The 18,663-nt window shown below is 51.8% G+C and overlaps 7 protein-coding genes across 7 annotated transcripts; 6 read left to right on the top strand and 1 right to left on the bottom strand.

Moving 5' to 3' along the window:
- Window positions 1–635: 635 nt before the first annotated feature.
- Window positions 636–1,469, top strand: vma-11 (V-type proton ATPase proteolipid subunit 2; the record flags this gene model as incomplete). Its single annotated transcript, XM_014686310.1, has 6 exons — window positions 636–680; window positions 749–779; window positions 850–932; window positions 1,019–1,134; window positions 1,193–1,363; window positions 1,427–1,469. The coding sequence occupies 6 exons, from the start codon at window positions 636–638 to the stop codon at window positions 1,467–1,469; spliced, it is 489 nt and encodes a 162-aa protein (XP_014541796.1).
- A 619-nt stretch (window positions 1,470–2,088) lies between these two features.
- Window positions 2,089–2,929, bottom strand: G6M90_00g091490 (uncharacterized protein; the record flags this gene model as incomplete). Its single annotated transcript, XM_014686311.1, has 3 exons — window positions 2,089–2,207; window positions 2,273–2,788; window positions 2,848–2,929. 3 exons carry the CDS (start codon window positions 2,927–2,929, stop codon window positions 2,089–2,091), a joined length of 717 nt encoding a protein of 238 aa, XP_014541797.1.
- Window positions 2,930–6,305: 3,376 nt separating this feature from the next.
- Window positions 6,306–7,749, top strand: nse4 (Non-structural maintenance of chromosome element 4; the record flags this gene model as incomplete). The annotated part of the gene is made up of 2 exons (XM_014686312.1): window positions 6,306–7,494; window positions 7,559–7,749. The coding sequence occupies 2 exons, from the start codon at window positions 6,306–6,308 to the stop codon at window positions 7,747–7,749; spliced, it is 1,380 nt and encodes a 459-aa protein (XP_014541798.1).
- Window positions 7,750–8,291: 542 nt separating this feature from the next.
- On the top strand, window positions 8,292–10,760 carry G6M90_00g091510 (uncharacterized protein; the record flags this gene model as incomplete). The annotated part of the gene is made up of 2 exons (XM_014686313.1): window positions 8,292–8,476; window positions 8,525–10,760. 2 exons carry the CDS (start codon window positions 8,292–8,294, stop codon window positions 10,758–10,760), a joined length of 2,421 nt encoding a protein of 806 aa, XP_014541799.1.
- A 1,502-nt stretch (window positions 10,761–12,262) lies between these two features.
- G6M90_00g091520 (uncharacterized protein) lies at window positions 12,263–13,154 on the top strand (the record flags this gene model as incomplete). The annotated part of the gene is made up of 2 exons (XM_014686314.1): window positions 12,263–12,395; window positions 12,469–13,154. The coding sequence occupies 2 exons, from the start codon at window positions 12,263–12,265 to the stop codon at window positions 13,152–13,154; spliced, it is 819 nt and encodes a 272-aa protein (XP_014541800.1).
- An 857-nt stretch (window positions 13,155–14,011) lies between these two features.
- Window positions 14,012–14,856, top strand: G6M90_00g091530 (uncharacterized protein; the record flags this gene model as incomplete). Its single annotated transcript, XM_066131401.1, has 3 exons — window positions 14,012–14,161; window positions 14,223–14,707; window positions 14,763–14,856. The coding sequence occupies 3 exons, from the start codon at window positions 14,012–14,014 to the stop codon at window positions 14,854–14,856; spliced, it is 729 nt and encodes a 242-aa protein (XP_065987260.1).
- A 652-nt stretch (window positions 14,857–15,508) lies between these two features.
- PI3K2 (Phosphatidylinositol 3-kinase, nodule isoform) lies at window positions 15,509–18,498 on the top strand (the record flags this gene model as incomplete). The annotated part of the gene is made up of 4 exons (XM_014686316.1): window positions 15,509–15,585; window positions 15,681–15,767; window positions 15,828–15,929; window positions 15,999–18,498. The coding sequence occupies 4 exons, from the start codon at window positions 15,509–15,511 to the stop codon at window positions 18,496–18,498; spliced, it is 2,766 nt and encodes a 921-aa protein (XP_014541802.1).
- Between the last annotated feature and the right edge of the window lie 165 nt (window positions 18,499–18,663).

Below are 18,663 nucleotides of genomic sequence, written 5' to 3' on the forward strand. Positions count from 1 at the left end.
ATGCGCAGGTATTGGCTGCATCACGGCAGGGATGAGCACATTGCAGGAGGTAGCGCTGTCAAAATGTCCCAACTTTCTACTCCCGGTCTGTACGGAGTAATACCCTCAGAGTAAATGCGCCCTGGTCAATCCCGGGAACGAAATGCTTCGTCCGATCCTGGAATAAATTCGGACACCTTGGTCCCTGGCGCCTGTCCCTGGGCTCATCTCTACTTTTGCATCATAAGCCTGTTCCAGATGCCAAATTTATAAAACAAAATAAAAAAATAAAATAAAATAAAAAAAAGAGCGCTGTCTCTCAATACATTATACTTCATTCAAACATCATAATGTCACAATACGACAAATCTGACCAAAACTTACGTCTGAATTGACCTTCTCTCCATGCCACACAGAGCAACGTCAACAGTCCATCACCCGCTGCCAGATGAACGGCATCACGTGCGCGGTCACGCCCCGCCCATCGTTCATCGTTCATTGGCCTACCAGCTCCTGAGAGCTGCCTAGCCAGGAACGTGTGCCTGGCGTGCCATCACAACGGGCTTCATCAGAGCGCAGAGCTCCTCCACGCCCAGTTCAATCTCGGAACAACCGCTCCTCCAACGCCCAAAGCCCCCATTTCCATCCCGCCCATCATGGAGTCTGAGCTCGCTCCCAAGTTTGCCCCCTTCATTGGGATGGTAAGTCTTTCCACCAGACACGCATCGCCCTCCCGCTCACGAACTCGGATGCTAATGCGCCAATGTAGGCTGGCATCGCAGCCGCCATGGTCTTCGGATGTAAGACGGACGCGGGAACCGCAACAGCCTTCCGAGCGTTATTTGAAATTCTAACACGGGACGTGCATAGCTATCGGCGCCGCGTACGGCACAGCAAAGTCCGGCATTGGCATTGCCGGCGTGGGAACATTTCGCCCCGATCTCATAATGAAGGTTCGTTTCCCCCCGGGTGCCGAACCTATATCTCCTCCCGTCCCCTTTGAAGCAATTCAAGTATATTAAGTCACACTTTCTCACAGTGTCTGATCCCCGTCGTCATGTCCGGCATCATCGCCGTCTACTCGCTCGTCATATCGGTCCTCATCGCCCAGGACCTCGCGCCTCCGTCTGCAAACGAACGATATGCCCTGTTCTCGTACGTAAAACACTCCCGGGCGCTGACCAAGAGTTCGCGTCTAACATGTGGTTGCTAGGGGCTTTATGCATTTCGCTTGCGGCCTGGCAGTCGGCATGACTGGCCTGGCTGCGGGCTATTGTATCGGAATTGTGGGCGACAAAGGCGTCCGCGCCTACATGGAGCAGTCGAGAATCTTTGTTGGCATGGTTCTTATTCTGATTTTCGGAGAGGTCCTCGGTCTTTACGGGTGAGTGATTTGGCAGAGTGGTCATGTGTTCAAGTAGCTCTGGACTAACGGACGTTGCAACAGCCTCATTGTCGCCCTTTTGCTTAACTCACGAAGCAAGGGCTGATTGAACTGCTTTTTTTTCCTTTGCTTGAATCTACAAGCCAAAACAATCCACATCTTGTCTAGTGTATTGTACACACCGACTAAAGTTACCCGAGGTGAGCGAAAGCACGTTGGAGGACAGCGGAAGAAATGTCTTATTACTTGCATGGGGCATGGCGTTTATTGGGACGTGTACATTTATCATTGCAGGTAGATCAGGCACACGCTAGTTGATTGTTATGCGATTTATCACTGTATCATTTCCTAAAAGTATGTGTTGGTACAGCTGTTCTTTTCACAGGTCACATGCTACGCAAACATCAGTTGTGTGGTTAGACAGCAGTGTAAGAGAAGTTGAATTCACTAATGCATAAAATGCCAGTTACCCTCCGTCAAATGTTCGTGTGCGTGAGGAATTGCTTGTCCCCGACGATGAATGCAGCCCAGGAGAAAAAAGATTCGCCAAGAACTAAATGGTACCAATCTACAAGAAAAAACGCCGCCAGATGCATCATGGATTTCTGAAAAGAAAAGAAAAATATGCCAGGATAAAGGAGTGGAATATGCTCCAACCAGTGGAGTTTTGGGGGAAGAGTGAACCACGAGAAAGCATCAAGCGCCGGTACCAATATTTTCATATTCTAAGTTGGCAGCAGCCGACCACCAATACGACGAAGCAGCTTTTTACGTTGAGTGTGTTCGACCTCGCGGCGGAAACGAGCCCAGTTTCTCTCGCGCTCGTCCCAGCTCCTCATTTGGGCTGTAATCGGTTGTTAGCGGGGATACTCTCGCACAATCAAGGACGCAAATAGACCTATTGCTCACCAAGAAGCCAGTCCCACTGCCTATCCTCTCGGACAAGAATGTCATCACTAGATTCACGGGCCAGTCTTTCACGACGGGCCTGTGCTGCCGCTACCTCGCCGACAAGGTACGGATCTTCCAAGGGGCGTGCCTCTGGAGCGGTGTCCGTCCCGTTATTCAAGGCTCTATCATTGGAGTTTTGGTGTCTCAATGGCTCTGCCGGTCCCGTGTATCGACCGGAAGTAATTCGGCGCTCAGCTACATTCCGGTAGTGGCGAGCCGCTGGGCCATTGTTGGCGGACCAGGTCGGGAGGTGAAAGTTGTGGATTGACATGGCACCTTGCGGTGCCACTGGGGGTAGAGGGGGCAGGCCTATGGTCTGCTGCCGAGTCGATGAAGTTCCGTGACGGCCAGGGGCGAATAAAGGAGCAGTAGCACTTGTTGCCAAAGGGGCTGCCCTTGGAGCTGGTGGGCTATAGGGCGGAATTGCTTCATTGTGATTGTAAGGGAGGGTGTGGTAAGATGGCGTATCCGATACTGTATTGCGAATTGTTAAGCCTCAGAACGCGTACGAAGCTGGCTAGAGACTCTCTTACCATAAGAAGGGGCAGCCGAACGAACAGAGGCAGTCTCAAAGTCCTCAGCGCTGTAACGCGGACTCGTAGGCGGTCCTGTCATGACGAGCAGATGGGGTTGAGGACTGTTAGAAAGGGCAAGGTATGAATGATCCCGACATGAGTCCGGTTACTCTCCAACGTATATCCAGGAAGCGCGCCGTCTTATTAATGAGCTGACAGTCGGAACGTAATTGTTGTATACAACGCAGTTGGGCGATCAAACACCAGAAGCCTTGTTGGTTGGTGAAGAAGTGTTGTTCAGTCTAAGTTACTGGCCAGTGATACAAAGACCAGGTAGACCAGGTAGACCAGGTAGACCAGGTAGACCAGGTGAATGGCGATCCCGGGGCGTTTCGACCGGGAATTAGGTACCTCTGCGTAGGTAGTTTCGAGCTTCCCACGATCGAACACACGGTGTAGGTAACGGCCACCAGGCAGGATCAGAAAAATGATTCCCTTGTGCGACTTATCACGAGCACCGCACGTGAGTGTGTCCAACCAGCGTCTACGGCGTTTGTCCAAGTCTGGGGGATTTGGGGAGACCCTCGAGCAAGATGTCCGGTTCAACAGATTCTATCACGTAGTCGTCAGGTCCAGAAGGAAGGAATGACGTGGATACCTAATATGGGGCTACGAGAAGAAGATGAGGGGATAACAAGAAAGGACATCACTGGGAAGTCATGGTAGGGCGAGGCTCATGGTACCTTATTATACCACAACCCCGGACAGCTGCGTCCAGAAATGTGGAAGGGCATCGGTTCTTGACAAGGGCTCAAGCTGGAGAAGGTACATACATACATTGTAGGTCGCCTGTCGCTTGGCGACATGACGAGGGTTTCCATGGCTGAGGCCAGGCCCCGAATAAGCAAACAACCCAGCGCCATTTTTGAACGACGCTGGGCATGGACAAAACGGGTCATTTCGGGCTGTCCTTGGGCCTATTAGCTCTCGCTGGAGGCTCGGTACGGGTGGTTTGCTTTGCCCGAAGAAACAATCGGCTTAGAGACGTCTGCGAGTCCGTTTCTCGAAGGCGTTAGCTGGTTGCATGTCATCGACCGACCCAGTCCACACTCCTCGGCGGGGTAATATCGTTATCGTAGCCAAATCACAGCCACATGCTGTGGAGGAACGCCGAGGGGGGGCGTTGAGAACCTCCAGAACGCTGGCGGCCCAGACTCAACAGATCAATTGATGCCACCCATGCATGTCTTCCGATGCGTTAGTGAGGTACCGCGGAGCTAAATGGAGCCTCCAACCGCTATCACGAGAGGTTGGTGGGTTGTGGTAGTGAAGATCGGCCTGAGTGTGGCAGCAGCCAAAAGTGGCGGGCAGCCAGAGGCAACTTCATAGTGCCACCGTTCCCTCTAACACGTACTGCCTCGCATTTGAGGCCTCTGCATGACGCTGGTTGGCACGTCTCAAACAACACAGTGCATGAGTGTCATGACAGAATGTCTAAGTTGTGTATGTATTCCTCAAAGGGGCTTGTGCTGCTCTTTCCGTGCCACGGCACTCTGCGTACTCCGCATTGTGCGCAATACGCAATCCGCGGGCAAGACTGCAATCCAAGCATCCAGGGTTAAAGAAGGTTCAAATGCAACATTGAACATTGAAGCGAATCGTTTGTTCCCGCACCCTAGAACGACAAGGCCCACTGCTTCCACAGTGGAGCCCCCAGGGAAGTGTCTTGCAGCTAAATGAGGCTATGTGAGCAGCGCCCGCGAGGACTTGGCAGGCTTCATTGTCCACTGCTGCTGAACATGGAAACTGGATGTGGGCACATCAGCTCCATGCCTCACACGGTGCTGCCCTAGCCGGTGAGAATCTATGATGTAGTTTGGCGGTCACCATCAAGGCGGTATCGACGGCAGTCGCTTGTTCAGAGAAATCGCCGTCATGCTATTCCAAATCTGAGTTTCACGCTGTCCTCGTGCCGCATTTCCCACTAGATGGATGCGTTGCCAGACCACACGATGGCGAAGGCGCCTACATGTGTTGCGCCCCCCTGGCTCGATTCTTTGCTCTTCTGGATGTGCCAGAAGTTCCGCTTTGCGCAGCCATGCGACTGATGAAAATGCCCGTCCAATCGACGTTTGCTCTTTGTTGCAGCCAACATGGCAGCCTCTCCAGTCTAGTTCCAGTTCCATGTTTGGAGCGTTGCCACGCGTCCACTGTAGGCGCCTTACTGGCTACCCGGTGCTCAAAGAGAGAATTGATCCAACGTTGCCTCGATGCGCTTACATGTTAGTCTTCGCCAGCACAGGAGCTGGTAGAGGAATTGCAAATATACAGATGTGGCTGCAGAATGTTGTGAGATATGCTCACCAATCTTGCTAGCTTCTGACGCATCGCGATGCGTTCATGGCGTATTACGTCGTTTGTTGCGGTTCTCTAGCTTGTAACGGAGTACGACCAGGCACACTATGTTGGTGTCACTAGTAGAGCCCTACTTGATATAGTGCTTGCACCATCACTTGGATAAGTCAAAAAGCTTGAAAAAAGAAGAAAAAAAAATAACCTTAATTAAAACGGTACCCGAGGCGTCTCTGTCCCGAAAATTTTGGCGGTTTGAATCGCGATTGATAGTCTTCTGAGACGGGTCGATCTGCGTTTCGTGCTCTGTTTGTGCGTGATGAAACAAAGTGAGTGATTGTTTTGATGTGATACGCGATGCTGAGTGGCCAAGGCACATGCAGCTCTGTCTGAGCGCAAGGCATATCAATGCAGCCCTCTGGGCACAACTCAGCTGGAGCCAAGAAAGCCTAGCTATATTTGACCTGGGACAGTACATTGACAGCACTGATATCAGCGAGGCGAGCGAAGTTCAGAATATCCTATGAGTCATGTTGTCATGGTATTGCATTGCCAGCTCATACTCCGTACAGCTGGATAAATGTTATGCTGTAGCACTGGAATTGCTTGCAAAGTATACAAGCAAGCGAGTATTGTGCTGTCGATAGACGTAAGGATACGGAGTGCTTGGTAAGGTAACTACTTAAGTAAATACCTAAAGTAGGTAGCTAGGGTAGATTAGGTAGATGGGCTGTTGACCAGAAAGTAATCTCATCAAATATACCAATACTATGATCAAAATAATTGCAGCACAGAGGATGGGAGAGATCCGCACTCAGCCTGCTCAGCGTGTAGCCTGGTACCCAAACCCAGGTACAGTGGTGTACTTGTACTGTCTGCATGTGGACAATGGAGGGGCACCTTCCGCGTGGTCGTTAATTGGCAGAACCTTCAAGCGCGTCTCCCCAACGCGTTAGCCAATACACACAGTCTCGTCCGTGCAAACTTACTGCTTCTGACAGGACCAAACGACGTCGAAACAATCGCGCGTGGGAGCTTGTACGGACCCTACGAAGTCGAATAACTCAAAGTTTCAAATAGCAATAAGCAACGCTGCTTCTTTTTAGCAGCGATCCGCCTTTGCAATGCCAATACGCGTCGGTGGACGGTCCGGGGACAACCATTCTCAGAGGGCATCACCATCCCCTTCGCAAACACCAACTTCCACGAGGCGTGGCCTAGCGGTCCGACAGAAGCTTGACAGGCGAAGTGCGTCTGGAACTAAAAGGAAGCGAACAAATACCGTCACATCAGAACCGCTCAGTACCCGCCGGAGAACTCTGGACGCAGGGACCGATGAAGACAGTGGCCCAGGCGAAAGCGACTTCGAAGATGTTTATGATCCTGACCAGCCCCTTCAAGAACGCCGGGTTGTGCAACAAGGGCTGAGAGATCTTCTAAAGGGAATTTCCGAAAACTCGGAGGAATTCTTGAAAGGCGACTCACGGGGCTTGCACGAGACCATTTTGAAAGCCAATGAACTCTCCAAACAGTTGAAACAGACCACCGAAGCCACAATCGATTCACGCCTGCTCGTGAGCACCACTGATCTGTCTTATCGAAAAACGTTGCGTCTCACCCAGGGCAGCCTTTCGCAAGGTATAGATGTGGATGAACTTGTTTCCAAGGCGATCACATATATGCGACAGGGTAGTGGGATCGCCGATGACAATGCGCCAGAGCTATCGAGCACGCAGCGGCAACGCAGAACCGTATCACGGCGCAGGGGTCATGGCGATGATGATGACGACGACGACGACGACGAAATAGGAGATGAGGGCGACATGATGAACTGGCCGCACCTTGGCCATTTTGCTTGCTTGCCACATATTCGACGACCCGCCGTTCCAGGATTCCTATTAGGACCAATGTCTGTTGAGAAGAAAGCCCGCAAGATTGCTAAGCGGACTGCTCCCTTTCGACCCAATAACTTGACAGAGACTCGACCCGAGGTGCTCAACGTTGAGGAATTAGCAAAGAGGGAGAATGATTTGACGGCGATATGCGGCAAGATTTTACAACATTTGCACAAAGTTCAGATTGAGACACAAAAAGTCGTTGAAGATTTGATCGACGATGATATGGAAGCGGATGAACAAACAAGAATTATGCACCAGCACGGGCTTCGCAGCACTGGAGGAATAGATTTGATGCGTTTTGTTGTCAACCCAAAGTCTTTTGGACAGACGGTTGAAAATATATTCTACGTTAGCTTTCTCATTAGAGATGGGCGCGTCAAGGTCGATTTTGACGAGTTCGACCTTCCTGCATTAGGTACGTTCTATGAACATGTCGTCCAAGTAGTGACGTGCGGCTGATACGAACGCCCTCAAACTAGAACCTGTTGAACGGGAGCCAGAAGATGACGGAACCCAACGTCATGGGGCGTCAAAGCACCAAGCAGTAATATCCATGGATGAAGGGATTTGGCGTCAGATTATAGATGTGTTCGACATTACGGAGCCCATGATAAGTCATCGGAGAGAGACTACACATTCTGGGCCGGGTGCTCGTGGTTGGTATAGCTAATGTTGGGTCTTGGTGTCAATATTTGGGCATGGCGAAAAGGTTTTGTATGAAAGGGCTTTGTGCACAAATGTACAGTGAATGATGGTGGAATGAATAGATCACTTGTGTCTTGCTTTTTGGCAAGCACGGATATACGCTTAGCGTTCTGGCCCATGCTCTCGATACCACAAAGATGAACATTGTTTTTTGCCGGAAAAGATGGATCTCCTTCTTGAGTTTCGCTTGCAGAGCCTTTGCTACGGACGGTATTATGGCCATGAAGCGCCTCGGTCTGCATTCACTTGTCCTTTGTTTTCTCTTCTAACACTCACTGCTCAGTCAGGCTGGAAAGGAATGTGAATGCAGTTAACAAAGGCAATCTCAGGGAATTTGGTCGGTTGGTGCTTCCAATCAAACCAACATTCATCCGATGAGACGGCAACGCTCTGTTTAATTTAAAGACTCAGAAACGCTCACCCACTCTTCTTGTTGTTCTGGACTTGCGATCAAAATGTCGCATCACCCGAAACTTGCTAAATCGTCACGACAATCAAAAGACGAGAATGCCGACCAGCGTGGGCCAAGACAAGGACGACAAGTCGCCGGAGGAACCTCCTGCCAGCTCGCAAGGACTCTCTGCGTCGGCACTTGCTGGGGATGACGATGCTAATAATGCCCACTTGAAGAGAGCTTGGCCGGAGTTTACGTCGGAGCCTGGCGAAGAGTCCAGGTCCAAGGTTCAACGCCCGTACGACGGCGGAGACTAAGCAGAGCCAAAAGTTGATCTCGACACTAGTCCTCCTGAAAGAGTTCAAATCGAAGTCGACCCCAGAAACAGCAGAGATTCCAGAAGCGCCGCCGAGACTTCAACCAACACTACGCAGCGACATGACCCTGAATATTTCAGGGAATCCTGGACGAACGTCCAGAACGCCATGAACGAATGCGCACCTGATCTACACCACTTGCGACACAATGAAGAGCCCATGTATTTGAGGCGGGAGGACTTCGAGCTTCCTGCGAATCTGTGCAAATACACATCAGACTTGGTGTCGACGGCCAAGGGGGCGGCGCCGGATCCGCAACCTAACGACAGTGATACAGTCGAGGGTCTAAAACGCCTCGCTCTGGCTCAAAGGACTCTCATTGAGCATATTTCCAAGCCTCTGGAAATGCTGCGCTTTTACGTCGACGCATGGCATCTCAGGGCTGCTGATGATGAGAAAAGACCAGGGGCTGACGTGGGACTCGATCCTACGGTTCCAACACCACGACAGGCTGAGATGGAGGCCTTTTTGGACCTTACACGCCAGCACAACAAACTGAACGAAGAATATGCTCAACTATGCGTACATGCCCGGCGGCAGCGACCAGAGCCAACGTCTTCGAAAACTAGGCCTTCATGGGACTGGCCGCAAGCAAAGAGAGTGTGTCCTGCCTGTCGCCAGAAGTTTGAGATACAGGCCAAAGAAAAAGAAGAGGGGGAAGGAAAGATATGCGTGAATGCTTCCGATGAGGAGGATCAGTCCATCGCCTCGTCTCCTATGCTGTCTGTCCCATCATCGAGAAATGGAAAGCCGGTCGCGGTGGGAGGTGCCATGACAGAGTACATGGCCGGGCTGGAGGAGTGGACGGATGAAGCGGCTACATTCAGTGAAGAGCAGGCCAGACTTTTACAACAACCGCTCTACATATCCCCTACAGATTCTCCGAGGAACTCTGTCGCACAACTCCAAGAGGAACCAGAAATACTGGAATCCACGCCGCTTTATCCTCTGGCCCCAAGCCCACCTCCGGCCTCAAATGCTTACACGAGAAGACGTCGCACCGACGCAGAAGGGGAATCTCAGTCGCACTATGTTCCTGATGACACGTCTTCGGTTGCAAGCTTCCCGGAAAGTTACGGCCTACACCAAGAAGACTCGCCACAGTCTAGGCGTGAACAGTACTGGGAAGATTGCTTACGCCAGGAGTGTAAGAAGAAGGAATACTGGAGGGGGATGTATGACGAGTTGGCAGAGAGACATGAAAACGCAGCCAAGAGCAATGAAAAGTGGGCGAAACTGTATAACTGCCTGGCTAGGCGGTGGGAAAACCTGACGGAGATGCATGAGGAGACCACCACGAGGTTTGAGAGGGAAATGCACATTCACAACACAGTGATGGAGGTATATGTTACAAACGCGGTCGAGGTGGATTGGACACGAAGCTCAAGCCAGTCAAGGAGCAATGACAGGAGGAGCATGTCACCACCGCTGAGCCCCAGAGGAACACCATCTCCAATGACTGTTCCGACGTCATTGGACTCAACTGAGGCTAGCCAATGGGCAAGTATTGAGCCTAGAGCTTGTGGTACTGCTTCTCAGCGAGCCCAGGGCACGGCTGGGGTCGAGAAAGGCCCTGTTGCTACTGCTCGACCTCGAAATGAACCTCAGAACAAGTTGTTTCAGGCAGAGGCCGCGATGGTTCGCGAGAGACGAAGTGCGCCCGGAGTTGCACAGGCATTGTCCTTTTCAGACTTTGTCGAAAACCAATGCCGGTCGTGGGTTGCCATCTGCGACTTCCTATGGTCTTTCATCCTCCCAGTGCGGCAACCAGCCATCCTGGTATCAAGCGCAGATGGTTCTTCTTCGCCAATACAAGTCTCTCGACAAACGGGCCGCAACGCTGAGATGAGCATGCCGTGGAGTGCTTTTTTCAACGTACTCACCCACATCGTCTTACTATTCGGTATCCAAACCTGGATCGCGTGTGCCAAGGAACGAAACACGTGGTTGCACGCAAACAACATCAAGCCAACGACTTTACTCTCCATGTATGCTCGTGGAGAGAGGTCCTTTTGGCCAGGCCTGCATGACGGACTGTTGACGGGCGCAGAGGTGAGTATGCTGGCGAAGTGGATTCTCTTGAATTCGCGACGTGTTTTGGAGCTTTTGGCCCGGGTGGTGCAGGGACTTGATTTGGCTAATCAAGAAAGCATGAGGGTTTTGGTGCTCGGGGCTGTGGTGTTGATGTTTGCGAGAATTGGATAATATGTAACTATGGGGGTGGGTGTTGGTACAGCCCAATACTGTGTTACCAGATGTTGTGCCTGCACGATACTTGTATCATGCTTGTATTATCATTTGACATGAGAGGGAAGCAAAAAAAAAAGTTAATAAAAAAAGTTAATGGGGGTGAGTGTTGAGTCTGGTGTTTCTATGGGAGACGGAAGGAAGGTACGGAGTAATATGTGGAGTCAATTTCCCGACAGGCACAGAGTACTATAGGCATTATGTGCCTTGTACTTTGCACTTAAGGACATGACGACTTCGCTGCTGGCCCCGAGTTTCACTGAAGATACTAGTATTTCTATCAATGATATTTAAATCCCTCCACGTTACTCTGCAAATATGCAAGTATGCAAGTATGCAAGCGCCGTTCAATGACAATCAAAACGATACGCTACAGCAGCCATAGGCGGGTTCTAGATCCAAACGCCACTTTGCATGCGAACTGTCAGGGCGCCTCGCGTTGCACGGGAATCAGGCCATCTGCATAGCACTTCACCTGCAGTTCGCCTTCAAATCGAATGCCTGAGCCATCATTCGCCCCACGTACAATGCATATTTGGAGCGACATGCAAGCAAGCAAGCATTGTGGCTGCATCCACCACATCCCACAGATCGAAGCCGTCAAGGACAAACTCCAAAGGCCGACCCCTGCCTCTGCGCCAACTATTCCTCCATGTTTGGTCCGCATTCGTCCGCATTCGTCCGCGCCATCTGACACGACGAACGAGCCTGACACGATCAACCTGCGGCGTCAGTGTAATTTGATCAGACGGCAGCCCCGATTACTGCTACGTACTACTAACTGGAGCCTCGGCTCAGCAGACGGATTTGAGAGTTACAAATACTAATAACCGGCAGTGTCTTCCATGCTCGGACGGGCTCCACGGCGGCGGGCCCTTGTACGAGACGAAGGTGCTGATGTCATGATCCCGCCTCGTTTAAGCTCCATGGGATCACGACATTAAACTCTTGAGCGCAATTCCCGTCTCGCCTCCAGTGTGGCTCCCCTGCCAGGTTGCCACGGTCAATCCCTCTGGCGCTTCGCCGCAGCCACTTTTTTTTGCGATATCTCGGCAGCGTCGCCGGGACTGCGTGTTTACCCGCATAATTTGGAATTTGGAATTTTGGACTTCTCCATGTTGTCGGCGTCGCCACGCTCTCGGCCGTTGAAGACGAGCCAACTTGGCAACTACGTTATTATTAAGACGCTTAACAATACTAGTAGCTTGTATCTGCTGAGGCGCAGGGGCACAAGTTGCGTCATTGATGATTACATTTTAGGTTCGCGGCAGAGACGGTTAAATAGTCCTGGTGTCGCTCCATTGACTTTGCTGCGTCGCAACTGCACGCAGCAGCAGCAGCTACAACACCACCACCAAAATCGTCACCGTTACTTGCGTACTTCCTCTCGCCCTCGTATACATCTAGGACCGTCAGGGAACAATAGCACTTTAGCTTTTACAACCGCAAGCGCACACAACATGTCGGCGGACCTCATCCCGGCCAACCCGGCAGACCTTATGGTCATCCGCAATGTCACGCCCAACATTGCGACTTTCTCAGTGCCATTTTCGCGATTTGGCAGGATCAAGATTGGTGGCCGTGGCACCCTTGGTATGTCCCAACTTGCCCGCGGAACCCCTCTTTATTCACAACGTAGCATTATTGTACTGACCCAGCCCCGTAGTCAAGCTCACATCCGGCAACCTCGCCGTCTTCTCTCCCGTCGCCCTCACAGAAGAAACCAGGGCCAAAGTCAACGAGTTCGGCGGCAACGTAGGCTACATTGTCGCTCTCGACTTTGAGCACCACATCTTCATCTCCGAATGGGCCAAGCAATGGCCCAATGCCAAAATCATTGGCCCCGAGGGTCTTCCCGAGAAGCGCGCCAAGCAGCTCAAGGATCCTAAAATCAACGACGACAACTTTGCCGTTATTTTCAAAAAGGACGGCAAGCGCGACGTCAAAATCAGCCAAGAGTTTGATGCCGATTTCGACTACGAGTACGTCGATGGCCATGCAAACAAGGAAATCGTCTTCAACTACAAGCCAGACAAGGTCCTCATCGAGGCCGACCTGCTGTTCAATCTGCCCGCCACCGAGCAGTACAGCAAGGTGCCCGAGTCGCAGAGACCGGGTGGTTTTCTTGACAAGCTATTCCGAGGCGTGCAGAACACCGAGGGAGATGCGACCTGGGCCAAGCGGTTTAATTGGTATCTTGCCAAGGACCGCAACAGCATGAATGAGAGCCTCAAGGTGATTGCGCAGTGGGATTTTACAACATTGATTCCTTGCCACGGCGATGTTATTGAGGGTAATGCGAAGGAGGTGTTTGACAAGATCTTTGAGTGGAACTTGCGTGGCAAGATGTAATTTTGGCAGGGAATCGAGTTGCAATGGAGTGAAGGGGCGTTTGGTGATGGCTTATACGGAGTAGAGTTGACGGTGCGCAACATTGAACATAGAGGGGCCGTGCGAACGCAATGAAGGGTGGTGAGGGGATGTACGTAGTCTGGTAGATACCCGAGATGAAATATGTTTAATACACCAGGTTTTTATCTAGCCAATATTGTGCTTTGCTTCCACACGTTCAAGGCTCAACTGGCCGTGATGGCAGTTGCGCAGAGGCTGATGAGCTTATCCGGGTAGAGGTTGTGCTGAGTTCCAAAGCCTAGACGAGGAGGGCGAGATACAAAGGCCCAAACCCTAACCTCTGGCGTTTGGTGCTGAGTACGGATTATTCGTTCAAGATATCAAATCGTTCTTTAACTCGGACCTTGCCAAGATACACTCGCGAAGTATTTCAGAGAAGCACCTACACATTCTTAGCCGGCCTGTCAGCGCTCCACTCCAGAGAGCTGACGACGTACATGCCCCCGAGCTGCATCTACATGATCTCGGCGTCGTATTTATTGAAAAATGACGGCGTGCCGGTTGGTCACTGTCGTGCAAGCAGGGATTGCATCAGGGTCAAGTGACGGGCAGGACAATTAACTACCCTCCGTTTTGGGAAGCCGTGTCTCGCTTTGTCAGGACAAACGGTTCTTTTGGCACCCCAACCTCGTTTACATCAAGAAGTTCGCTCCCCTCACCGCGCCCATAGAAACCGTTCCCTATCTCGTTAGCTACCTGAGAAAATTGTAGGGCAGAAAAAGCCCCACGAGCCATTGGGCAGCTAAATTGGTTTTTCTCTGTTTCCACAGCTTTGTGTGCCCACTGCGACTGCGATAATGAGGCTCACCAACGTCGTCGTCTTGGGAGCTGCGTTGCCCCCCCTTGCGAGCGCTGCCAACTTTGTGAGGGGCAATCGCGTGTCCTTCAACACGTTCAAGTACGACATCGACAAGTGCACAGATGAGAAGCCGTGTTCTCTGTACTTGGTGAGACTGCATGACATGCAAAGGGTTGCGACTATTTTCGGTGTGTAGATGCCATGCTTAGCCCAAGTCCGCACCACACGCGGGTTTACAGATCCGCCCGCGCGTGACTGACTGCCTCGAGAGGGCCTTCTCGCTAATAAATGGCGGGACTATAGAAAATCAGGCCGGCACGGAATTCATCGCCAGAATTCAGAATGTCCCCTCTGGCACGTACATCTTCCAGGCTACCGGGGGTGAGGACGGCAAGACGGCGATCACGACACAGTTTACGTATAATACGAACTTGGCGACGATCGGCACAGGCACAGGCACAGTGACACCGCCCTCGCCAACGACATCTTCTCCCGGGACGTCTCTCGAGACGACTTCCTCTCCTCCAGGGCCCACTGCGGCTTCGTCCGATTCTGGTTCTACAGGTACGTCGGCCGGCCCTGTAACTGGCAGCTTGACCGGCACTTCAACGGCCGGTCGGACGGGCACTGCGATCATCAGTTCGACAGGGAGTTTGACGGGTAGCTCTAGGTCTCTGAAAAGTTCTGGCGGCAAGTGACTTTGCTCTTTGCGCTTTTCCCCGCGTACTGACTGCTCACGCTTCACCCAGCGCCGGGAACGGAGGAGCCGTCGTCGACGAAAACTGCAACGGCGCCATTGACAACAACGACTGTGCCGAGCTCGGGGGCTCTTGTTACTTTTGATTCGTGGGGGGTGCTGGGTGTCGCGGTCGTAATGGGGTGGTTGTTGATTTGAAGAATGCGGCATTCTTGAGCAAGAGGTTGGGATGACGGAAATTTGACTTTTGCAATTACCGTCATTTTGATGACAGGTAATGAATGATGGCTCTGCGGAATAGGCACAGATTATTAATTATACGCCGTTGGGTGAAAGCGGTTGATTTGCTCGACCAAAATTATTAGCTGTGCTACATTGCTAAATTTTTGTTTGAATTAAATGAAGACTTAAGATAGCCTTTAAACATTGAAGACAACATGAGCAGACTAACACCAGACGTCACAGAGGTCCGGTCGAATGGTGGGGAATCGGGGCCCCAGACTGATCACTAGCGAAATGCTCGCAGTGCTGTAAGGCAGAACGGGACCCACCAGACCAGGCATCATTATGGGCCATGCCGCCTATAAAGGTGAGCTAGCTACATGTGGAGTCACCGGTGCTCGAGACTTCCGATGTCACACTGGTGACCACATGTATTTGCATGCCCCGCCGAATTTGTAGCTGGACAGCAACTTCAGGACTCGACACCCCGACTTCAACTTGGAGCCAGAAACGCTGCGACAGTCTTGCCGCTCCCCGTCCCCAACGAGCCGCCCAGAATGCCATGATCGCATAGTCATGGCTGAGTACGGGAGAATGGACCCGTTCTCCTTTGCGGGCTCCAAAGATGTCGATCATCCTGTGAGCGTCCGAATGTAGGCTACTACTCCCCAGCACCTCTATGCGCCTGCCACTGAGTTACGCAGTGTGACTCGTGCACAGCCTTCTGTTTGCTGAGCATCGATGACAGAATGAACCTGGAAGGGGATGAGCCTCCAGTCAAGTATTCGACGCTTCTCGAGCGACCGGAACTCCGGCATATCGGGTCGAACACCAGGTTGGCCCCCCTACAGCCATTATTCCAGACCCATCACCACCTTGACTGACCGCAAATCAGCCCACACTCCGAACTTTACGTGACAATACAGGTCTGGGCTGGCTCTAAACCTCTTACCGTGCCGGTGCAAACAGCATACAAACCCTTCCGGTCCGAGCGAAAGTGCGTACAGAACACGAGACCCCCGAGCCGCCGTGACATGACCTTGTACTTACTGTCGCCCTGACACAGATGGAACGAGTGGCTAGAGTTGCCCATTACATACAAGTCACTGCCCGCCAATTCTCGTCTCGCCATCACAATATGGGACCTGTCACCTACCGGCGGGAAACACGCGATTGGCCATGCCATTCCGTTTGGAGGAACCACATTGCCCATGTTTGATACCGACAATCAAATCCAAAAAGGTCGCCAAAAGTGCTTGGTTCACAGACACAAGTATGCTGATGGAACAGACAACTCCGCCACGCCGGCTTTGGTCACAGCGAAGAAGAAGGCCAGCCTTCGGAATGGGGGTGGTCCGCTTGTCGATAAAGATGCCGAGGAGCTTGACAGAATGGAAAAGTTGTTCAAAAAGCATGAGATGGGAGAGATCCCGCGCGTAGACTGGCTGGACCAAATGGTGTTTCGAAGCTTCGAGAAAAAGGGTCTGCAGGCTGCAAAGTCATCTATGAAGATGCTTCAGCGTCAGCGAGCCCTCAACGGAGACAACAATGGCGACCATGCTTCCGACACCGACAATGACGGTCTCAATGACGGTCGCCCCAACTCATCAGCTTTCCTACTTAATGTTGAGCTTCCACGATTTGATTTCCCCGTCGTATTCGCCGACCATGAATACGACCCGCCGCCGATATCAGCTTTGCAACCGCTCTCAGCTTCTCAAGGAACGCTCCCGCTCCATCAGCCGCAGGTCCAATTTGGCCCAGGCATCAATGCCATGGGGGAGAGCTCTGATGGGTTTGGAGTCAGGCTCATCAAGGTCTACGACCCAGAGGTCGGTCAGAGAGATAACCCTGCAGAGGCCAAGCATAGGCGGTTGTTTCGAAGTTCCCACAGGCACGGAATTCTGGACAAGGATCTCAAACCAAACGCAAAAGTCCGAGACGAGTTGAATCTAATCATGGCGTACTCGCCAACCCATGTCTTATCGCCGGAGGAGGCCGATTTGGTCTGGAAGTTTAGATATCACCTGACTAGAGACAAGCGAGCATTGACCAAATTTGTCAAATCGGTCAACTGGAGTGACCAGAGCGAGTCTAAACAAGCGATACAGGTCCTTGGCCGCTGGACAGAAATTGATGTGGACGATGCCCTCGAGCTTCTTGGGCCGTCATTCGACAACCCGGCTGTTCGTTCGTATGCCGTGGACCGGTTACGAAAAGCTGATGACCATGAACTACTCCTCTATCTCCTTCAGCTTGTGCAAGCGCTCAAATACGAGCATATATCTGCCGACTCTGAACAAGAGAGCATACAGGATTCGTCACTGGTGTGTTTTCTAATACAACGAGCTGCGGCGAACTTTATGTTGGGCAATTATTTTTATTGGTATCTGATGGTCGAATGCGACGACCACAGCCCGGAACAAGGAATTGACAATCGAAATATATACCGCAAAGTCGCTTACGATTTCATGACTGAGCTCGTCAAACAGCCATCCGGAACCGAAGACAGGAAAACGCTGCTCCGACAAGCGGAGATGATTGCCATCCTCTCCAAGATAGCCGCTGATATCAAGTCATCTGGCGAGTCGATTGCAAAGAAGACTGATCGCCTAAAACACTTGCTGGCAGACCCCAAGAACGAGTTGCTTACCTTTGACCCGCCTCTGGCCATGCCCCTAGATCCAGCAATTAAGATTACCGGCATTGCGCCGGACCAGGTTGCAGTATTCAAGTCATCACTGAATCCAATCAAATGCACCTTTAAAACCACGAGTGGCGGCACCTATCCCATCATATTCAAATTGGGCGACGACTTGAGGCAAGACCAACTGGTGATCCAAATCATCACACTTATGGACCAGCTGCTCCAAAAGGAGAACCTGGACCTGAAGTTGTCGCCATACAAAATCCTGGCCACCAGCACCACTGCAGGCGCCTCCCAATTTGTACAGTCACAAAGCCTGTCAGCTATTGTTGGCAAATACAGGACAAACCCGGCGCTTGCATACCTTAGACATCACAACCCCGACGACAGACAACCCCTGGGCGTACGACAAGAGACGCTAGACACTTATATCAAGTCGTGTGCGGGATACTGCGTCATCACCTACATTCTCGGCGTCGGCGACCGCCACCTCGAGAATCTCCTGCTGGCACCCGACGGGCACTTCTTCCACGCCGATTTCGGCTTCATCCTCGGCCGCGACCCGAAGCCCTTTGCCCCGCTGATGAAGCTGTCCAAAGAAATGGTCGAGTGTATGGGTGGAGTGAATTCAGAGCTGTACAACCGCTTCAAACAGTACTGCTTCCTTGCCTACACGGCCCTGCGCAAGTCCTCCAACCTTATTCTTAACCTCTTTAGCCTCATGCTGCATGCCAACATTCCTGATATCCGTCTGGAGCCGGACAAGGCCGTCATGAAGGTCCGAGAGAGATTCCACCTGGAACTCAGTGAAGAGGAGGCGATTGTGTATTTTGGGAATGTGATTGAGGGCACATTGACGGCCTTTGCGCCCGTCGTCATTGACAAGTTGCATGAGTGGGCGCAGGCGTTGCGGGCCTAGACCAGCGTGTTGACGCTTTGTGTTGGGAGTCTTGTGCTGCGCATCAAGGATATATTAGTCTACACAAATATACTAATGTCGTGTATATGCTGGTGCAGCACCCGCAGTGAGTGTGGATGAATGCCATTTATTTGATATTGTTCCGCTTTCATGCTCTCGGTCTCT

This window comes from Metarhizium brunneum, chromosome 5 (assembly GCF_013426205.1).
Source record: "Metarhizium brunneum chromosome 5, complete sequence".
Taxonomy (NCBI): Eukaryota; Fungi; Ascomycota; class Sordariomycetes; order Hypocreales; family Clavicipitaceae; genus Metarhizium; species Metarhizium brunneum.